The sequence below is a fragment of the Pygoscelis adeliae genome, unplaced genomic scaffold (genome assembly GCF_000699105.1).
Source record: "Pygoscelis adeliae isolate BGI_AS28 unplaced genomic scaffold, ASM69910v1 Scaffold121, whole genome shotgun sequence".
NCBI classification, from domain to species: Eukaryota; Metazoa; Chordata; class Aves; order Sphenisciformes; family Spheniscidae; genus Pygoscelis; species Pygoscelis adeliae.
The window spans coordinates 6,950,376-6,971,470 of record NW_008824359.1 but is presented as its reverse complement, the minus strand read 5'-3'; the positions used below and the strand labels follow the sequence as shown (position 1 = coordinate 6,971,470).

The 21,095-nt window shown below is 45.4% G+C and overlaps 1 protein-coding gene across 1 annotated transcript in view; it reads right to left on the bottom strand.

The window, feature by feature from the left end:
- Nucleotides 1-4,520: 4,520 nt before the first annotated feature.
- Nucleotides 4,521-21,095, bottom strand: part of EFHC1 (EF-hand domain (C-terminal) containing 1) — a 24,005-nt gene continuing 7,430 nt past the window's right edge. The window contains 11 exon segments of the mRNA XM_009319749.1: nt 4,521-4,619; nt 4,621-4,683; nt 6,501-6,717; nt 7,552-7,699; nt 8,315-8,528; nt 9,747-9,887; nt 10,684-10,904; nt 11,222-11,414; nt 12,868-13,017; nt 14,825-15,112; nt 16,713-16,931. Of these exon segments, the coding sequence (XP_009318024.1) occupies nt 4,521-4,619; nt 4,621-4,683; nt 6,501-6,717; nt 7,552-7,699; nt 8,315-8,528; nt 9,747-9,887; nt 10,684-10,904; nt 11,222-11,414; nt 12,868-13,017; nt 14,825-15,112; nt 16,713-16,931 (1,953 nt within the window).

Sequence of the window (21,095 nt, the reverse complement as noted above, 5' to 3'; positions counted from 1 at the left end):
CTCCCGTCCTCCCCCTCTCCTTGCTGAGCCCCAGGTAACGCTGGGCGCCGGAGGAAGAAAATGTGCAGGGACACGAGGACAGTTGGTCAAATTCCACTTGTTCCTCCACCCCCACAACCTCTGAGTCCCAAACGAGAGATGTCAGGGGGAGAGGGATTCCCCCTTTTTTAGGGGGACTGAGAAAGGAGACTTTGGAGCAGAGCCCTTTGTGGCATCTTGCAATTGCTCCTCATAGCCCTTGCCAGGTAGATAATACACATTTTGGCTCAGAGGCAGTGACAGTACCTGCAGTGCAATGTGATGAGAGGGGGGGAAAAGAGCTTTATGTTAGGGAGGACATGGAAAAGGTCTAGTGTGAGAGGTTTTTCCTTTCTTCTGCCTCTTCCCATCCCCAGCCATCGATGGCCACGTGCCCTCCGAGAGCAACTGCTGGCCGGCAATCTCTGCAGAGCCTCAGCCGGTCCTTTCTGCAAAGCTGGTGCCTCGCAGCAGCTGAGGTATTGACTCTTTTAACAGGTGACACATACAGTCCCCCAAAAAACTGGCTGCTGAATAATTCCTCCTCCTGCCTGCTTCGCTTCAGGCAGCTTTTCCACTTGCACAATCCTGCGTCTTCATAAAGTAGCTAATTATGCTTTGTATCCCAAGTGCCTTATGTTGCCATGTAGTCTCTCGTACGCTTGATCTGTGAACTATATCAGTAGCTGAATGCCCTCCCTCTTTACAATGTATGTACAACATATGCTACATTTATGTGTTCTTTGTTTTCTTTTTGGTAGAGCTACCAGTAAAAAGGACAGTTTGTTTTGGAAGCATTTCCATGTGTTCTTTTTTTTTTTTTTTTTTACCATATATAGATGGGGGCTTTTTTTGCCCCCTCTTATCTCTAGTCCTCAGAAACCCCCGTCCTTCTCCTGTTATGCCCAAGTGTGGCAGGATCTCTGGGGTCTTTTTTTCAGGCAGCTTTTCCACTTGCACAATCCTGCGTCTTCATAAAGTAGCTAATTATGCTTTGTATCCCAAGTGCCTTATGTTGCCATGTAGTCTCTCGTACGCTTGATCTGTGAACTATATCAGTAGCTGAATGCCCTCCCTCTTTACAATGTATGTACAACATATGCTACATTTATGTGTTCTTTGTTTTCTTTTTGGTAGAGCTACCAGTAAAAAGGACAGTTTGTTTTGGAAGCATTTCCATGTGTTCTTTTTTTTTTTTTTTTTTTTAACCTATAGATGATGGGGCTTTTTTTGCCCTCCCTTATCTTCAGTCCTCAGAAACCCCCGTCCTTCTCCTGTTATGCCCAAGTGTGGCAGGATCTCTGGGGTCTTTTTTTTTTTTTTTTGAGCTGAGCCTTTGCTGTCAGGCAAATACGCGCTGTCATCCCAGAGGCCTGCGATCCAACCCTCCACGGGCTGCTTCTGTCTCTGCCCTGTAGTGCGAGCACCATCCCTCGGCTGCAAGCCCGCAGTAACTTCTTCTACGTCCGTGTTATTTCTCAGCAGGCTGAGCCTTCTCTTCAGCCCAAAGAGCTTTTTCTTTCCCAAATGGAGTATTTTCGTTGCAAGCCCTTAGTGGTCAGTCTTTTCTTGACCACTCTGTGTACAAAGATGCCGAGAGCCCACTTTCCTTGAGTGGGTGCTCTTCTGGTGCCCCATCTTGTCAAGCCCTGTGTCTTCTCCAAAAAAGACCCAACCCCAAACAGGAGCTCTTTCTTGTCCACCACAGTGCAGCAAGTGTTAGAGACTATGCAAAACTGCAAGTCCTTACTTTCAGTGTAACGCTATTGCTTGCGCCCTTCCTGTGGACTTGAGGCTGCTTTTGTAGTCTGTGTCCATTATCCAACCTAAGAAGGTCGGGGATTGAGTAGTCTGTGATTTTTTTAGTGTGAAGCATAGTGTTTTCCTGCCCTAGCCTAGAAGAGCTGTGAAATACCAGCACTAGTTCTCTCTTTTTGTCTTGGATAGCTGGGGAATGGGCTTGGGAAGAGAAAGGGGCAGAGGAAGAACAGATGTAGCATTTCACATATAATTTTTGAGTGACTTATGTTATGGGGCATTACAGTTGCGGGTTTTGTTTTGGTTTTTTTTTTTGTTTAGGATTCTTTCTTCTTACTCATCATGTTTGGGTTAGTAGTAAAGACGACAAGTTCCAGTTCCCCTGTAGGTCCCCTTACCCTTAACTCACCATTTTAAAATGTATTTTTGGTAGGCTTCCTGGTTGGAGGGAAGAACGACTACTCTAGGATGCCTCCCCCTTGCCTCCAAGTGACTCTTGAAGCTTGTAGCTACCCTGCCTTTACTGCAGTGCATGGGGGTTTACAGCAGCCTCAGTCTCTTGCCTTAGATGAAGTCTTGGTAGATGGACCCCGACTTGCACCAACAGTAGATGGAGATTACGGGGTTTGATTTACAGCCTTCTGGTAAACTTCTCGAGTGTGTAATAGATGGTTTGGCAGGCTTTATACTCAAACTGTGAAGTACGTTACTTCGCCTTGGGGCTGCGTGCGGGGTTTTGCTGGCAGTGGGGAAGAATGGCCCTTGTAAAAGCCAGGCAGAGGCACGGAGTTTTTCTTTGAATATGTTGAACTCGATGGACCAAACTTCAGCAAAGGAACTCGAGGAAAATTTCTGTTCTTCCATATTTATGCTTTAGTGCAAATTTCCTCATTTTGGAGGGGGTGGGGGGAAGTAACAGTCGCTGATATTTTATCCCGTTTGTTTCATTCTTCTTGTCACTTAAGTTTTTGTATGGATTTTGTTTGTTGTTGTTTGTTGTTAAATGACTTTTGTGATAAACTCAACAAAAGTATTTTTCTGAAATAAATAAATAAAAGGCATAGATTTCTTCCACTGCTGCTGTCCGCTGATGCTTTATCACTCTGCTAAGCTGTATGCGTTTCCAAAGCAAGCTGCGATGGGTTATACTTGTTCTCTCTCCTGCCATACCAGATTAGTCTGTTCCCTTTGGTGCAGCATCTCGTGTCCTTGTATTCCCCACAGCTGGGGTTCATCTTCTTGCATTTCCCATGTCTACAGCATGGGCAGCTGCTTCTGAGTTAGTTATCTGTGGCTGCCTTCATCGTTGGGAGTGGAGGATAAGGGCATTTGGAGGATATGATTTATCTGATGTGGTTTAGGTGCATAGTTTATGGTGAGCTAAATTGTATACTTTCTGCAGCTGGCCCCGGGCATGCTACATGATTGGCCGAGCATTAGGTCACAGTTTCATGGCATGTGCAGAAAACAGTTTCTGGCTTTCTTTTCTACAGCCTACAGCTCCAGTAATCTCATCTGTAAGCTCTTGGTCTCTGGAAAAGCTGATTAACGTGGCCTTTAGAACTTAGCCTTTGTCAGCTGCTGCTTGGAAGGCACCTCATGGAATGCCAAGCTGTGCTTTGAAATCCAAGGTGGACCTGAGAGAGCTGTAGCGATTCTGGGTCGGAGTGAGCAGCAGCACAAAACGGGCCCAGAAGGGACGAGCGGTGGCCTTTCCGAACAGGCAGGAGGGAGCTGTCATGTGGAGACTCTCAGCCGTCTGAGGGGAAGTGGGAATCCACAGCACAAAAGCTGATTTAAAGAAGCATTTTGTTCCGAAGAGCTTTGTTCTCTACTGTGTGCGTGATAGCCGCCTTTCATATGCGCTCAATGGCGATACCTGGCAGGTGTCATCTGGGGTGAGAAGGTCCCTGCCATGTTTACCTTCACGGAGAGATGACCCATGTGACTCTAAGCGGAGCACAAGTGTCATAACTCCACTGCTATGTCAACTGCTAGTTTTCCCTTTTCATTGGACCTGTCTGTTAAGGTGACAGGTTGCATAAGATGCGTTTAGATAGTATCTCAGTCCTAAAACCATTCTCCCAACCTTTTGTTAAAAAATGCAGAGCTGCTGTCAGCAGATTTGTGTACAGATGCCTGCTATCTGTACACATACGTTCAGCTATGTGAGAGCTAAACTCACCACTCCATTTCAAGTAAACCCAGCATCACAGTTTTGTGGGTTTTTTTCCCCTCACATTAATCCGTAGGTATTCCAGCCATGAGGTACTTTTATTTAAAGCAGATTTATTAACACTTTTATAGCAGCCATGCATGACTTTTGCTTACATTCAGACTAGCAAGCGTGAGTTTATCGTGGTCCGTGGCAGGGCTCTTAGATCTTCTTGCAATGCAAATAACAATTTAAACTGGCAGTCTTTGCTGCTTGAAGGTGAAAGGCCCCTTTCGACTCTGTACGAGAAATCTAGAGTGGTTATCACTCCAGGCTTTAGAGAGCTTTACCTCTAGCAAGCCGTGCTGTGCTGTATTAAAAAGCTGAGAGATCAACAGGAGAACCTGGCTTTGGTTCTCCAGTTTTTTCTCATGTGAGTTTCAATATCCAGCAGTTGTGAGGTTGAGTTTGGTGGTAGCTTAAAGGGCAGGGAGAGGTTTGGAAGGAAAAAAAGTTAACAAAGTGAGGGTGAAATTAGTTGGCTCTAGTGAGAAGGGAAGGGAGAGAGTGAGTGAAGCAAGGGTGAAGACTAGAGCATCCTTTTTGAAGTACGATGTCTTAAAGTCAACTCAGCTTAAGAATTTTATTGCTGGTCTTGTTCTTCGGCTTCTGGGGGAAGATCACAAGGGGAAGGCTCTAAGGAAGTCACGGTAGTTTATTTTGTCTTCTCCACAAGAACATAGGTCAATCAGCTGGGGGAAAAAAAAAACAACAAACAACATAAAGAGTTGGAAGAAGCTGCAAATTTGTTTTTTTAGGGGAAAGTGCCCAGAGGTATTCCTTGTGTGACAGAGCAGATGATCTTATTCCCCTGTGTGGAAGAGCCTACCACCTTAGTAGTCCTGAATCACAGGTAACCTTGAATGCTTATAGATGACACTAATCTATGCAAGGAGAAGAGTTAAAATGTTTGAGTTTAATCCCGATTGCCTTCTAAGTCTCACCACAGTGGCAACAGATCCACAAAATATAAAGTGTAGCCACAGACTGACATAGGCCACAGCAAATCTTTCAGAAACCCCACAGAAATCCCTGCCGTAAGTGGCATGGGGGCAGCATATCTGAACAGTTACTGTTCACTGGTGTCGCTTCGGTGTGCGCACATGGCATAAAGTGGAGACAAGGCTCAGCAACAGCCCTACTAATGAGCCAGTTCTGGTATCCGTCCCTGACCCTGCATTGTTACAGAGCTATAGCCTTTGTGTGCTTAAGGGGAAGGAAGAGGGCTTTTGTTTCTTTAATTGCATAACTAATCTCCTTCTGACACCCAGGGAGATGGAAAAAGTCTAATATCACAGTTCCTTGAAAGGATTCTTCTTCCCCTTGTCGCCTGGAGACAGATTTACTAGTCACTCTTGTGACTGGCAGCTGTGCTCCTCTCCAATCCAGACAGTAGTTAACTATCTGCCATATGTTTAATTTATAGCACTGCCACACTTCTGAGGGCTCTGGGCACACTCTTATTAAGATTTCAAGAGAGAAGAGGGATGCTTTTAGTGTATAGGTCCTAAATGGGGATTCAAACGTGGGGGTTTAGCCCCAATTGTCACAGGTTCCCCACATGCTCTTGGGCATGTCACTTCATCTCCTATTCTTGGAGTGGAAGCAGGAAGGACTGTCACCATATTGTAAATTCCTCAGGGCAGAGTGCTCTCCAATGAACTCCAGTACAGCAAAGCCCTGGCTGCTGGTTAAAGGCCTTTATTCAGTGCACTTTCAAGAGACATAAATGCCCTGCCTGTGCACCTTTCTAACCACAGCTGTGATGCTCATGATTGGCTGGTTTAGAAAATGTGTTTTTTTTAGCAAGGGAAATACTCCCTCTGGTTTCTAGATTTCTTTAAGCTCTGAGTCTGCCTTTATTGGCCACTAATGTCACAATTGGCCACTTAGCATATCACATTATGCTAAGAAAGCATCCTTGCCAGTCATATTCCTGAAAGGATCCTCCATCCCTGCTGCATGAATTTTTCTCTTCAGTTTCCCTCACATTTTCTGCTTGGCAGACTGTGATCTCCATGTACTGTTGCTCATAGCGCCCAGCAAGCCTATGTTTTAGTTGTGTTAACCAAGTGGTTATGACTGTAATGATTTTTTGTTTTGTTTTGGTTTGGCTTTTTCTGGTACAATACTTAGTTCTCAAATCTTCAATTCAGTTGCTGTTAAATTCAGAATGCATCTAAGCTTTCCTAAGGCTCATTCCCTAAGCACCTCAGTGTCATCTCTACTCAAGCCCAGGTATGCTTAAGTCATGACAGACACTCAGTAGCTCTGCAGTAGCCTCACTTAGAGGACAGCAATTATTATCTCCTCCTTTAAGAGACAGGCTCAGTCCAACAGCTCAGAGGCCCTTCTGAATTGGGACTCTCTTGCCCTCTTCTTGAAACTGTTCCCCTTTGTAGGGTAGAGCGGCTGTTGGTCTCGCCTGGCTAGGGTTGGTTTGTAGAAGAGCTCTTGTGAAGAGCTATAGGAGAGGAATTCAATATGCACAGCACCCCTTCCTTCTGACCTTGTTAACCAGGAAAGAGTTGGTCGGCACACTCAAGCTGTCGCAAAGGGCTAAAAATTTTGCTTTGTCCAGGATGCCAGAGCCATCCTTGTCACACTGAAGAAACGCCTCCCGAATGCTCTTGTTGTTCAAGTACTTATGGAGCTTCAGCTCTTCCTGAACCTGCACAATTAATTCATCCATTTCCTGGTCGCTGGTCCCAAGCATGGGGATGTCACTGCAGAAGAAAAGAAGAACGGGACTTCATGTAAAAGCTACTTCTGGCAGCCTTACTGTGACACTTGTGTGCTGGCTGCCCACCACGGCTGGCCAGACTGTATTTCTGAGTACACAGCAGGCTTCTGGAGTTCTTGGTTTTTATGGCAAGCTCATCTCAGCTTGGACTTGGAGACGAAGCTCAGTCTTGATCTTGGAGCATTAGGTAAACTATTTTCCCTTTGCAGGACATTTCCCCCATGCACCTTTTGTCTGCAAATGCTCTGGGACAAGGAGAGTTTCCTTGTGCGCTCCATACTGTTCCAGGAACTGCATACAACTCTAGTTTCAACCAGAGCCCCTGAACTACCATGATACTGACTCCAAAGTGTGTCGTGAGGTAATGGGGTTGTTACTGGGCCACAGAAAATGGGTCCAGACAGATAAAAAAAGAGGATGTGGTCTAGGCTCTGACAGGCTGATAAGCACAGCCAGAGCAAATGAAAAAAAAAGACTCCACCAACTCTCCGCTGAGCCTGCAACCATCTAGTAGCTCATGCAGATACTGTTAGCAGCATCTGCTACAGTTAACTGCTGTCTTTTGGGAAAAGATGACTGTGTCCATTTAGCTGAAAGTATCTGCTGCTGAGCCAGAGCTGTCCCGTAAGGTTTTTGGGTCAGCAGCAGCCACAACATTACACTGTACACACTTGACCCGCTCTGTATGTGCCCAGACACAGGCTCTTGGAGCTGAATAATCAGCCGAGCAGCCATTAGATGCAGGCTGGAGCCCATGGAGGCTGCTGGAAATGCCTGAGTCTTATTTAGGTCCACAACGCCATCCTTTGAAGCCTACCTTTTGGCAGTCTCCTTTACCACCTGCCGTGGGCGAAAGTGATCCCTCAGGGACTGCAGTGTTGCCATGGGGAAACTCTCTGCATTGCTCTCCATATAATTAAGCACGTATTCATCAGCGTCAGTGATAACAAACCTGTGGCCAAACACTGGGGAAGAGGCATTAAAGAAAGCAGTGTTACTTGCCTTTCAGCATGGGTAAGTCACTTCATCATCCAGAAGAGAGCATGGTTTCTCTCTTGTGGCTGGGCTCAGGTTTGAGCAAGCTCTGCTCTTTGTTTCAGTCCTTGAACTGAGAAGGGTTTCACTGACTCAAAGGGTGCTTTGCTGCAAGAAAAGCAGTTGCTGAGAGCAAAGGCCCCGTGCTTGGGCCTACGACGACTCCCTCCATTAGCACTGGTGTGTTTCTAATATTTCCGTATTACATTTCTTTTCCTTACAGGATAGGCCTTTGCTACTGGAAGTCATCTGGCACAGCTTTAACCCTGTGAACCCTGGCAGGTCCCAAAATGTAAACTGAACACACACTCTGGAGAACACAGCTTTTTTCCTGATTATGTCAAAGGTCCAAACACTGACAGTAACAGAGTTATATCAATGTACACCAGCTGGTGATCTGGAAACTCAAATGTGATGAGAGCCAGACGGAACAGATCTTTCAAGTGAAGGAAGGTATATGCACTGTCCATGCAATAAATGACATATCAGAGCAGGCACTGAAGACCAAAGCTCAAAGAGTATTATCAACCCAGACTGGATTTTACCTTCAATTGTAGATCCGATGTTGAGGTCAGAGGGCTCATAATACGTGACATTCTCTGTGGTAGAGCCTGGTTTCGCGACTCTGGTCTTTCCTAAGTATTTGCCTCCAATGATGCCAGAGTTACGGACTGGGGGTTCATAGATGCTGATCATGTCATTGGAGAGGAAATAAGAGAGGATGAAACGACGCTTTCTGTCCTCGGGGTTTGGTGATTCCTAGAGGAAAGATAGTGGCTTTGGAAAAGAATATTTGAACCAGATTTTTCTTTCCTGGGGTGCTTAGGAGTACCTAGTAACCCACTCATAAGCACCCAGAGTTCAGAGCTTTTTTTAATAGCTGACTAAACAAAGCGCTTGATGTAGGCCAAAGGCTACAGATATGCTGACATAGCACAACAAAGCCCTAGACAGCATTAACTATCTGAATTTCAAAGGTTACTTGCTCTAGTCAGGCTAACAGAAGCAGAATCTGGGCTGCAGTGACCAAGTATATTCAGTGTTTCCACAGACTGAGTAATCCAAGAGAAAGGAATATCCTATATGGAATGATTCATCACAGAGAGAGGACTGGCTGTAGAATTCAGTATTAAAGTTCTATTTTTTCATTATAACAAGTGCCTGAGAGAGTTTGGAGCTGCTTCCAGCTCTTAGTCACAGGAAGACACTCCCCTGACACACCAGTAGGTTTAGTTGCTTAGTTTAAAATTAAGTGGATCCGAACTCGTCAGCTGTGACCTTTAGGAACTCCTGCACAATAGGGAAAAGAAATCAGCCCTTATTCACCCTGAGCGTTTGGAGAGGGCAGGCACCAGGCAGCACAGGAAATGCCATTGCTACTGCTGGACGTGCCAGAGGCTCCTTGCATAAACCAACCGTAAGGCCGGCACAAAGGCCAGGGCCTGAATGCCGTTATCGTGGGTGGAAAGCACCATCCCCGCGGAGTCCCCGGCTTCTGCGCTGCCACTTGGCTGCTCTGCTAGCACAGCCTCTTGCTGGCTGCTGCGGCCAGGACTAGCCTGGAGAAGGACAGGTGCTGGGAGCCAGCAGCGGAGAGACAGCAAGCTCACGCTTGTGGCAGCGGTTGAAGGCAGGCAGAGGCACAGTGCCCAGTTGCAATGCTGTTTCAGTTAGGGCCATCTGTCACGTGCTGATGTCAGTGGGAGTTTTTCCATAAATGGCTGTGGTTTTGTAGCATGTCTGTTTTGTACGTTCTGGCCTTGTTTTTTTCTACCTTTGCGTGCTACTAATTGTCACAGCAAGTACACAATAACCCAACGGCATCCCCTGAGGGGCACTTGTGTTGGCTTGGCAAACTCCCTTTTCTCACCAGCACAGAGGAGAATTTGCTGACAGCCTTGTCGGAGCAGGCTGTTCCTCCCATCCTTCTGACTCTACAGCATAAGCTGGCACTATACCATCAAGGAAAGCACTTACCAGGGCCACCTGGTATCGCAGCACCTTGTGGTCATTCTCTAGCATCTTAATTACATCTTTCCTGGGAGGCTTTGGAAGCAGAGAAAAGCAGTTCTGAAGAGAGTCTTCAAGGACACCAAAACCATTATAGGGAGGAATTACCTGCATCCAGAGGAGATATGAAGCAAAACCAGCTGAAACTAAGAACAAGACAATGTTTACAAGACAGCTTATCAGAAACCGTCTGTTTGAAAAGAAATCTTCTGTCACCAGGTAGCAATAGCTGTGACATCCTGCCCAGTAGAGACACTACTAGCCTGGCCATGTGTTGGAACCCTTACTTATAGAAAATATTTAAGAGAATTAAGAAAATCTGAAATTCAGAAAGCCAGGTAATTTCTCTGAATAAAGAGACTGTGGCTATACTAATAACTAAACGTTCCTGTACACAGGAACTCAATGGTTACACTGTTAACCTAATCCCCATCATGTTTGTGGTCTAGGCCAGCTAGCACTCCAAACGGTTCCTAGGCTCAGTTTGGGAGGTAAAAAGGGCTGCGACCGTCCCTAGTAGACAGTTTAGACTTGGCAACCCTGTTTTGGAGGGTGAGGGAGAGTTTAGTAGTATGAGTGCAGCCAGACTGTGCCAGTTGGCTTCCCAGCCAAAAACAAACCCTGACACTGTTTAATTTTCTAGTATAGACATAACCAGAGTTCCTTCTATCACTATTAGCAACTGCTTTGTCCTTTACAGTATTAGAAATCAACAGTTTCAGAGGACTTTCATTTTTATACCGATTATGACCATTCTTGCCTTGTCTTTTTAAGTTAGTTGCTCTTTTCTTTAAGCTGAACTTTTTTACTATAGGTTCTTACTAAGCTGAACCTGTACTTTACTATAAGAGCTTATACCGACTGCTTCCTTCCCTCCCTTCCTTTGAGAAATTGTTTGCAGTACCTGTGGAACTTCCTCAAGCGGTTTCTTCTTTATTTCCACTGGCTGGAAGTCTGTGATGCCAAATTTGTCACGATAGAAGTTTCGTGTGAACTCATCACAATCATAGATGAAGAAGGTGCGTCCAAGGAGGGTGGTAGATTTGCCGACAGCAAAATCTTTAGCTGTGTACCACTCAAGTACCTCCTGATCAGAGATCTCTAGCACACAGCTTGGGAAGGTCTCTAGGGACAAGAGAGCAAAAGGAAAAATAAATCGATCAGGCAGATGTTAACATTTCCTAGTGAAAAGGGATACAAAAGCAAGCTGTATAAATAGCTCCAGGGAGCTGTTGCTACTGCTGTCCTGCCACTGTTTCCCAAAAGATAAAGAATTTAGCAATCATTTAAAGAACTTTTCTTTGGCCAAAACCCGATGACGCTTGGAGTGTTCTCAGCAAAAATTCTGCAGACTCGGTGCACCTCTGACACAGCCACCACATATGTGTCTACCCACCAAGGCACTTTAGCACAGACAGATGTGCTGGCCAATCTAAACTTACTTTTCTTGTCCACAAAGGTTTTGGGCAAGCGTTGACGTTTTATCAGTATTGGGAAAGGGTCTCTACCATCATTTTGCTTGTAGACTTCCCGAACCTCGACTGTGTCGTCTGCCAAGTAGTAATGGATGATGTAAGGCCGATTCTCACCAAAGATGCTGTCAGTGTCATCCCACATGGCGTAGAAGCGAAGGACCTGGGGTGGAGAAAAAAGAGGCAGAGACAAACATGGATTACAATTACTAATGCTTTGTCCAAATGAAGTGGGTTGAAACGGGTTGGGTGATTGGAGGCATCTCAGCAATCTTCTCTGCCAGGTACAGAAGAACCAAGCCCTTATACTGTGGGTACTGGGATGAATTGGCTGCTGAGGCAGCAGTAGGAAGGGCAGCAGGGGCCTGGAGAGCTGGACAGGCCTGGCTTACCTTGACAACAGCAAGTGAGAAAGAACAGAAGAAATTTAGTTCAAGAAGCATGAGGAAAAATGGGGGGTGTGGTGTGATTAAAAAGTAGCAGAAATAATTGCCCAGGAATGAGTAGGGAGGTAGTCCTAAGGGAAGTGATTTTTATAATGAAACTTAACACAGCGAGACAGAATCTTGTTTTGACTCTCAAACCTCTTAGAGGTTTCACGGCCAATTCTTTACTACCCTCATGCTGAGGAGGGCAGAGGGGAAGGCACTTGGCAGTCCCGAGGAGGCTGCATTCACTGCAGACCCCATCTTATTTCTGCCTAGTGGAAATATCATCTTTTAATGCCACAGAAATCAACTCTTCGCACTGCAATGCTCCAGAGTTCCCCAAGGTACAGCTCCTAAACAGGCAACCCAATAGCCACTGCAGGCAGAGCTGGCCCAGCGCAGACTTGAGTCACTAAAGCTAAACTGGCAGTAAGATGGCAGGCGTGGCCCAGCTTGCATCCACACAGCAAAACTGTCTGCTCCCCTCAAAACAGGGTGACCATATCCAAAATGGCAACTGGATATGATCCTGGCCTGTGCTAACACCTAGCTGATGGCCAGGAACTGTTTGATTTATAGATGGCCAGGGACAATATGCAGAACTCGGGTCGTGTCCTGTCCCTGTTTTATTTTCTGTTACAGATGTAGTCTACAGGGTTTCTTACATTGTTGCTAGATGAAAAGAAGAAGATCCAGAGGAGCAGGGAAGAGAGTGTTAGTCAACTGTGTGCACAGGGAGAATTCAGTCAGAGCAAAGGGAGAATTCAGTCAGAGCAAGTGGCGTTTGTGTTTGTGTGTCTGAAATTGCCCACTCTGGCACCTGGCATCAATGTTTTGGGGGAAGAGAGGAGTGGATGCAGCACACCCATTCATATTAGAACTGCATCTGGCTCTATCAGCTAACTTCCCGAGGCAGGTGGCTTATCTCCCCCCAACAGAAAGCAAGAGAGAGATGGAGGATCTAGAGCATAGGCTCTGCAATCCAAAGAGAAGCTGTTCACAGGGCACAAAGCCCAGTAAAAAGATAAAAAAATTTGTTTCTTACTAAAGCCAAGAAAGGAGCAAAACTGGAGTCTGTTCAGTGGACTGAGATTTTTTAGAATGAGTAAGGTTGTAGACACTCACAAAACTTGGGATTCAATAACACATACAGTCTGTAATGTGGGTAATCACTACCAGCTCTCTCACCTGCTTGTCGTAAGTCAGAAACTGTTTGAGTTGGTCGAAATCTGACGGTGTGACGTACTTGTGCATAGGCATCCGACGCAGTTCTGTGTAAGGATCAAAAACCATTTTCTCTGGAGGGTTCAGTTCAATTCCTTGGCTCTCCAGGAACACCTAGGAAGGTCATCTAAGGTATTAATGCTGCCGTGAGTTCTGAAGGTAACTAGAGATTACAGATGGGCTGAGATGAGTGTTGTCAGAACACTGCAAGTTCATTCCTCACAGACCACCAGGTTCCAGGAGTATTAGTTCTACTGCATTAGCAAATACAATAGAAGATGACCAAGGTGTTTCTGTCTAAGCTGCTTCTTAGCTTTGCTTGCCCTTTAATTACTCAGGGCAGTCCTGTCCTCAACATCCCAACTCAGATTTTACTTGACCACAGTTTTCCTTGGCCTTAGGGCTTTAAATGGAGGATAACCGTCAGTTGGTCTCTTTTATGTAAATGAAAAAAATTAAATTAGTGCATAACCGCAGATGAAGTCAGTCGGAATTTGCAAATCTAGGGCTCCCCAATGTGTCAGACAGTGGAAGTTAGTGTTACCTACACTAGGCCCACCCAAGGCCCTTCAGGCCATGAGGATATGTGCCAGAGTGGCAGCTTCAGTCCATCTTTCAGGAGGAGTACTTTTGCCACAGAAAGAGAACAATTTGTTTGCTTATAAAGAGATTTTTTTGCTTGCATCAACAAACTCTAGGGTATTACTTGTGTACTCACATCAGTCACCCAAAACAATTTCTGAAGTCAATGGACTTCTTCCCTTTTTGGCCTTGGGAAGTGGCCCATGAAAACATTCAGTCCAGGAAGCATCTATGCAAACATCTCCAACAGGCATGTGCCATCACCCTGAAGACTCACAAAGCAGGTTCACACTTTCAGACTCACTATTTTCTGGTCTGGAGGATGCCAGTTAATGATAAATAGACTAGTGGCCTTGAGATGTAGACCCACGTAGCTCATTTCATGTTTTCCATCAACCATCCAACATTTACATGAGAACCAGCTCTTCACCTGATGCAAACTGACTTTAACAGTCATCCAGTTCCAGCAGAGGTGGTCCCCCATGTTCTCAACAGCCACATATATACCAATATATTATACATGCTTGGGAACACTCCTGGGCACTGAGGCCAACTGGCCAGGAACAGCCTGCGTCTAAACTCTCTCATCCTCCAGGACAGGTTGGCTGCACGTAACTCACCTACTGGGAATGGTCCCTGGAGCATTCTAACTCCTGGACTGCTCCTGGGATTTGCTTGGAAGAATAGTAGTTGACCAAGGCTGAGATTATACTGCAGACAATCTAACAGGATACCATTATACTGGTATTTGTTATTATTTGTTATTGGGTTGTTATTATTTCATTTACTGGTACAGAAATAGCCAGGAATAGAAAAGCAGGCAATGAGTAAGCTCTCTTAGAAAGGTCTGTTCATACCATGATTCTCAACCCACGGATCATGACCGCTTTTCTGGTTTGGCTGTGGATGGGTGCAGAGTTACTGACTGCATTCCTTTCTCCTACTCTTAACAGAAGAGCATTAAGTCAGAAAAGAGTTAGGATCAGTAATTTTCCTCTCACATATGCACAATGTATCATCTGGACTCTAAGCAGTTAAACTGTTGTACACACCGAAATGAACTTACAACTGGTACTGTAAGGAGAAGTCCTGAGGAAAAAGGATGGACTCCCATCAGCCCCGGGGCAAAAATACTGAGCAATTAATATGCCCTCAGCAAATATCATACCTCGAACTCCCCGTTGATCTGAAGAAAGAAGTCTTCACAAAAAGCAAAATGAAAGATTGCAAGCAACCTTATTCTGAAAGCTACAGATGCAGACTACTGGACTGTAACAGGTCTGGCCACCCGTAATTCCCGGGATTCTCTGTGTCAGTGTTCTCGGTACAAGCAACACACCTGTGTGAATGGGTCACAGTCGACTATGTGGTACATCCTGCCATACATAGTGATGTTCATGCCCCGATTCAGATCTTTCCAGTGGTAATAATCCCCACAGTCATTCTTGGGCACCCGGTGGCGTCTGATAAGTTTGCCTTGAAGAAGACCAGAGTTCTGCACAACAGGCTCTATGACGGACATGCTGTCATCTTCCAAATAGTAATAGATAGCCACTTGGCGGACCCGGTAATGCTCTTCTGCGGAGAGAGGAACATCTTCCTGGAAATAGGCATCAAACTTCAAAATCTGCCAAAGGGGCAATATCCCAAAGGGAGAAAGAGAGAAACAATTTGAACACCACGATTAGTCTATTAAGACAAATAATTTATTTGTAATGTGCTTTGGCAGTTCAAAGTTACTAGATTGTGATCTATAAAATCATCAAAGCCAACTGTAGCCTAATCTGTGACTGATGGCAGAGGCATCATGAGGGCTTTTATCAAGACCTGCCTTTTACAAATTTGTTACACTTGAGACAGGTGTAAAAAATACAGCCTTTTCCCTACTCCTCCTTGATCACCCGCTATTTCACCTACTGCCAGGTGGTTGGTTACTGCCAGCAATCTAGTTTTCTGATATACATGACTTTCTTTACTATCGTCAGCTTTGCAGACCCCGATTTAGGGAAGCTATCAGGAGATTTTAGTAAAGAGTTCAACCACATCTGTGGATTTTAAAATCTGCATGGGTCATCTGAAGTCACATCTATTCAGCACTGACAGCAAAAGCTAATTTGTGCTGGAGAAACAAGGAGAGAAATCAGGGTGTAGAGAAAATGCACCCTGCCAAAAGCCAGTCAATCACAGTTCCTGTGCTCGGCAGAAGTATGAGGAATATTCCCTCCAAGATCATTCATTGCCCCTAAGAGGATGTAGGTGGCCAATCAGGCCTTGCATACCCAGCCTACATCAACCCAGAGGCCTAGGTAATTAAGTGATGATAAAGCCAGCGAGTTCCTACCAGCCAGCAGAAGGGCTTCAGAAGGGACTGTGACTTCCCCCAGCAGCACTGGGGCCCCTGCTGCTGCTCTGGCTTGAATGAAGGGGCAGAGATGTATCTGACAGCTTAAATGGCAACATCTACATTACTCTGAAGGAATAGCCTCAGCACTTAACACAGCACATCTGTTCCCCAGCCTGTCTCACGGATGGGCTGAGGGTTGGCTGCAGACTGCCTTTCCAGGCCTGCCTGGCAGCGTGCAACCCCCTGCACGTGCTCAGGTCTGCCGAGCCTTGCACCCTCTGCAGCAACTGCTCTGTCCGTGGCTGCGGCTGCACTCGCCAGCTTGCAGTCCGCACCACTGGCACGTTTAAAATCAAGGGTCAGCTCAGGACTGCTCCAAGCAGACACACAGCCACCTCCTAGTCTGGTGCGATCACCAAGATATCACGCAGGAAGTACTAATGGAGCAGTACAGGCTGTAACACGCTGTGGTGACAAACACAAGCATAAATAGATCACAGTTAAACAGTCTAACAGGGTCCCCGTTGCAGACTGTCTTTTACAGTTGAAGCTCAGTTACAATCTCAATATAGCTTTGGAAACACAGAAGGCCAGGCTGTGGTTTACAGGGCATTGGTTATAAACTTGAAGCTTTTCAGAGTTAATCAAACTTCTTTTCCAACGCCTGCTGGAAATCCTCTAGCGTAACTTGTGTCTCACATCGTTTACGTATTATAATCCTCCTCCCGAGTAAAGAAAGCCTCTTTCAGTCTGAGGTTCAGCTGTCTCTGACTAAGGGCTATGGCATCTGAAAACTGCTGTACACTGTCCCGTGAACCCTGGAGCTGACTGTTTATGTCTCCAAACTTGGCCAGCGATATTCCTGGAATAAGCTTCTTTATACCTTTTTGTCAAAAGCCACGTGTGCTGGAATGAAGCCTGAAGGTGGGGCCTGCTTGGCTTGCCTATAGGTCAGCATGGGTCTCTTGGATAATTCGTCTAATTCAGCTTGAGAAAGCTGATTCACATATAGTCGCTCCCCACCGATCCCCACTGTTGGCAGCCGAGAAAAGGCAAATCCATTTTTGTAGCCCAGTGTCTGGGACCGATGAAAAGATGTTTTCTGTGGAAGGAAATCCAGCTGTTAAAATATCTGCTTAGTAGATATGGCTACTGAAAGCACAGAAAAACAGTAAAAGCATGTAATATCCAGAATGCCCCCCCAGCATTTTATTACAACCTACTGCAGCAGTTATTTACAATTAGATTTTACACTTAGATCAAGAAGGCTGAAAAAACAGTAAGTGGCTGGAGGAACAAAGCATGAGAGTGAACTGAAATCCCAGCCCTGGCACAGACTCCCCAAGAGCTTAAATCACTTAATTTCCCTATTGCCACCATTCTCAGTGCCTAGAATGGGGTGACAGCATTTCATCTGCCCTAGTATTTCTTTCACAAACTCTTTGTTCCCTACTCTGTGTTACGGCAGTACAGAGCACCATGGGACCTCGCTCTGTTACTGCCTTACAGTGCTCCCTTGACTATCACACCTTGTGCACCCCCTGTGTTTTCCATCGCTATTTATTTTGTTAACCCTCCTCTGTGGATGATATTCACAGGATTTTCTTCACTGGGCTAAATCAAGGTGTGTCACGCTCACAGAACTGCAGTTATGAAACGTACCAAAGCACATTAGCTGTTTCACCACCTCTCTCCACAGTCCATGCAAGGGTCACACATTAAATAACCGCAACCACAGTGTAAGGCCTTATAGCAGATTAATGAGAAGCCTGACAAGACGAGAAGAATTCTATCTTTGTGAGCACTGTATAATGTTGGCTATAGGATTCACCTGTTATTTTTTGCTTTGTTGGTTTAAACTTGGTTTTGAGCTTCTTCGATCCTGTCGCCTGTCTTTGCTATCTGCCTCACGCCAGCTACTGAGCCATTTTTCAAGCTAAATAATTATCCAGATGGCACAGGAAGGTCCCTGCTTTGCTTAAGGACACACAACAAGAAAATGTCAGAGCTGTGAATCGGACCTGATCTCTGTCAGCCCAGTCCTGTTCTTCACTACTGAAGATCAGGATCGGACTTGAGTGACACCAAGCTACTCGACTTGTTGTACAGTCCACCACGCCTGGTACCTCACCTGCAATCTGGGAAGCATTTGAAATAACACGTGCCTGGTCGGTCCCACTGGGCTTTCAACACTTAATGCTCCAGAGAAAGCAGGAGAAATTGTGAGTCCCTGATAATAAAATCCCTGACTTTACCTTGACTTCTGCCAAGTAAAACAGAGTTGTATGCATTTCTGGCACTGAAGGAACAAGCTTCAGCTCCGTTTCCAGACCCAGACTTACAATCAGTCCAACCTCAGGCATGTGAACCACTTCTTCTCCACCCCCTCCCTCACCCCTCATGGTTAAGCCTCTAATCTTATTTATACCTTCAAGGCCCCACTTGAATTTCACGTAATTGCCTGTTTTCTCTTTAAACTGGTACTTACGAATCTTGCAATGCTGTTGGCAGAGCAGTTACGAAAACAGGTTCAGGTGAAAACAAGAGAGCTTACTGAAGACATGTTAACAGAATGTCTTACAAACATTAGCCCTGCCACAGAACTGCCATTTCCTTCTGTTAAATAAATACCAAGGGAAAGCTGCGGGAAAAATATTCACGGAAAACCAGGATGTTTGTCTTTAAATTGGGCAATATCAGTGTTTGTTAGAAGTGCACAGGTTTTTAAGGGCCCACAGTTGCCTAAAGAAAACACCTCATAAATTCATACGACTCCCAAAGTCGATAGGCTCTCCCAAGTGAGCATGGATGCCAGGTAACATCTCACAGTATCAGGTGACTAATGTAAATTTAAAAGGGGAAAACCCAGAATGTAGACTGCTAATCTCAGTTGCTGCCAGTCCATTTCAGAAGAAATTCCGCTGAATTAAGTCCTTCTTTTTGCCAAGTCTATAACGCTTCATACAAACGCCGTTCCCCCTCCGTGTCTCTGTTCCTCTGTCACATGAGCACTAAGCAATAACAATACTATCTTATTTGAACACAGAGGTTTTCTTCAGCACGTCTCAGCATTCACTCGGAAAACAAGTATCGCGATGCCCATTTTATAGACTGGAAAACTGAGGCAAAGTGAGTTGATAGCACCAACTAGGGCTCATCCTGAGGAACACTGCAAAGCCATTTCTGGAGTCCAGATCTCCTTAAATCATTACCAATACTTCAAGTTACTCCAAAATAACGATCTGCTCTGCTAAGTCCCGTGGGCATTTCTTACATACACACAGCACTGTTGAAGTCAGTAGAAGCATTCATGTGACTAAAGCAGGCAGGATTTTACTGATAGAGGAAATAATATTTTGCTAGGGGTAGAAATTTTCATTGCAGATTTCTAAGACATTATAAATTATATTGAGGAAAGAATATTATTAAGATGAGAATAATTCTGAGATAACCGTCATTACTGCATGATTAAGAGTATTCATTATGAGTAAATGACTCCACTTACTGTTGAAGAACTCAGTCGTCACTGTCTTAGAAAATAGTTTGACTGTTCATGCTGGAAGGCACCACTAAGACTGGTACAGTGACAATTTATCCTTGGGTAATCCTCATCCACACACAAGCAGAATAAAGAAAAGAGAGGGTCCTATTTTGGAAAACAGAGAAAACTGGATTCCCACAAAAGCATCCAGAATGATCTGGACTGGGTTTACCAAAGCCCATCACGACACAGTCCTTGTCAAGAGCACATCCTGTCAAGAGCACATCTGTCAAACAGGTATTAGTGACAATACCACCACTGGTCTAAGAAACATAGGACAGTATCTTCCTAAGGGAGCACTAGATCCCTTCAGTGTCATTAAGATCCTTTAGAGGTTCCTCCCCACTCCAGCTGAGGAGCAATCAAGAGTTATAGCAGTTTCTATCACAAGGATACCTAGGAAATACTGTAGTGTCCTCTAGAAATATCAGGAGCATTGCGGTGGCAGGAGATGGAAGGGAAGCTTTCCTCCTTTGGGAGAATTAGTAATTCCACTGGAACATCAAATAAGCATGAGGTCTGTGTCCTGGGAAGTAGAGAGGCTCTGAGAGTGATATGGGAAAAGCAGAGTGGGCTGACCTGCAGCGGGGCTCACCATCACTTGAGAAGACTTGCCAAAGGGTAGACTGGATTGGTAAGAGGTTCTCTCTTCTGTAGAGCACAATCTAGGGGATGTATCAGGAAGACATGGAAGTGCTTGTTCTGGAGGTGCCAGTTTTCAATGGGAATATCAAGGACAAGGAGTACTGTCCCAAGGTATGTCTCTTTTTTTTTTTTTTCAGTACAGCATGTCCCATGACAAATGTTCACATGCAAGTACATGAGGTTCCTTACCCTGGAATACCAGAGCATACTGGGGCTTTGTTCTCCTGATGATGAGGCAACTTGGATGTATTGGGAGGGAACAGGGGGAAGAAGGGGCCTCACTCAGAATACGGAGCCTTATGTAAATGGAGGAGCCTGTTCTTAAGGATATTAAGCTCCAGGGAAATGTAAGGCATGCCCTGATCTGTCTGTACCCTACAAAAGCCTGGGAGCATTGCTTCTGAGGGAAGCAGTCAGGGTATTGGTTTCTCAAACTGACATTAGTGGCACTGAGTTGAAGTTGAGCAATGGTGTCAAGACTCAAGATATTAGTTCCCCAGGGAGAAGGAAGGGCAGAGCTGTCAGCTGCTCTGAAACAGTACTGGAAAGAACTCAGGGAGTATCAGTTCTCATCTGTGGTACTGCTTCCTCAAGAGGATATTGGAAGGATTCGGTATTATCAGATCCTCAACGTGTGGGCCATTGGGAATGGGGAAAAGGAGAGGCTGCTTCCTCATTTAGGTATCAATTTAAGTGCAGAGGATGAGGATCATAGAATCATAGAATAGTTTGGGTTGGAAGGGACCTCTAAAGGTCATCTAGTCCAACCCCCCTGCCGTGGGCAGGGACATCTGCAACTAGAGCAGGTTTCTCGGAGCCCCGTCCAACCTGACCTGAAATGTTTCCAGGGATGGGGCATCCACCACCTCTCTGGGCAACCTGGGCCAGTGTCTCACCACCCTCAGTGTAAAACATTTCTTCCTTAGATCTAGTCTCAGTCTACCCCCCTTTAGTTTAAAGCCATTCCCCCTTGTCCTGTCGCAACAGGCCCTGCTAAAAATTTTGCCACCATCTTTCTTATAAACCCCCTTTAAGTACTGACAGGCTGCAAGAAGGTCTCCCCAAAGATTCTCTTCCCCC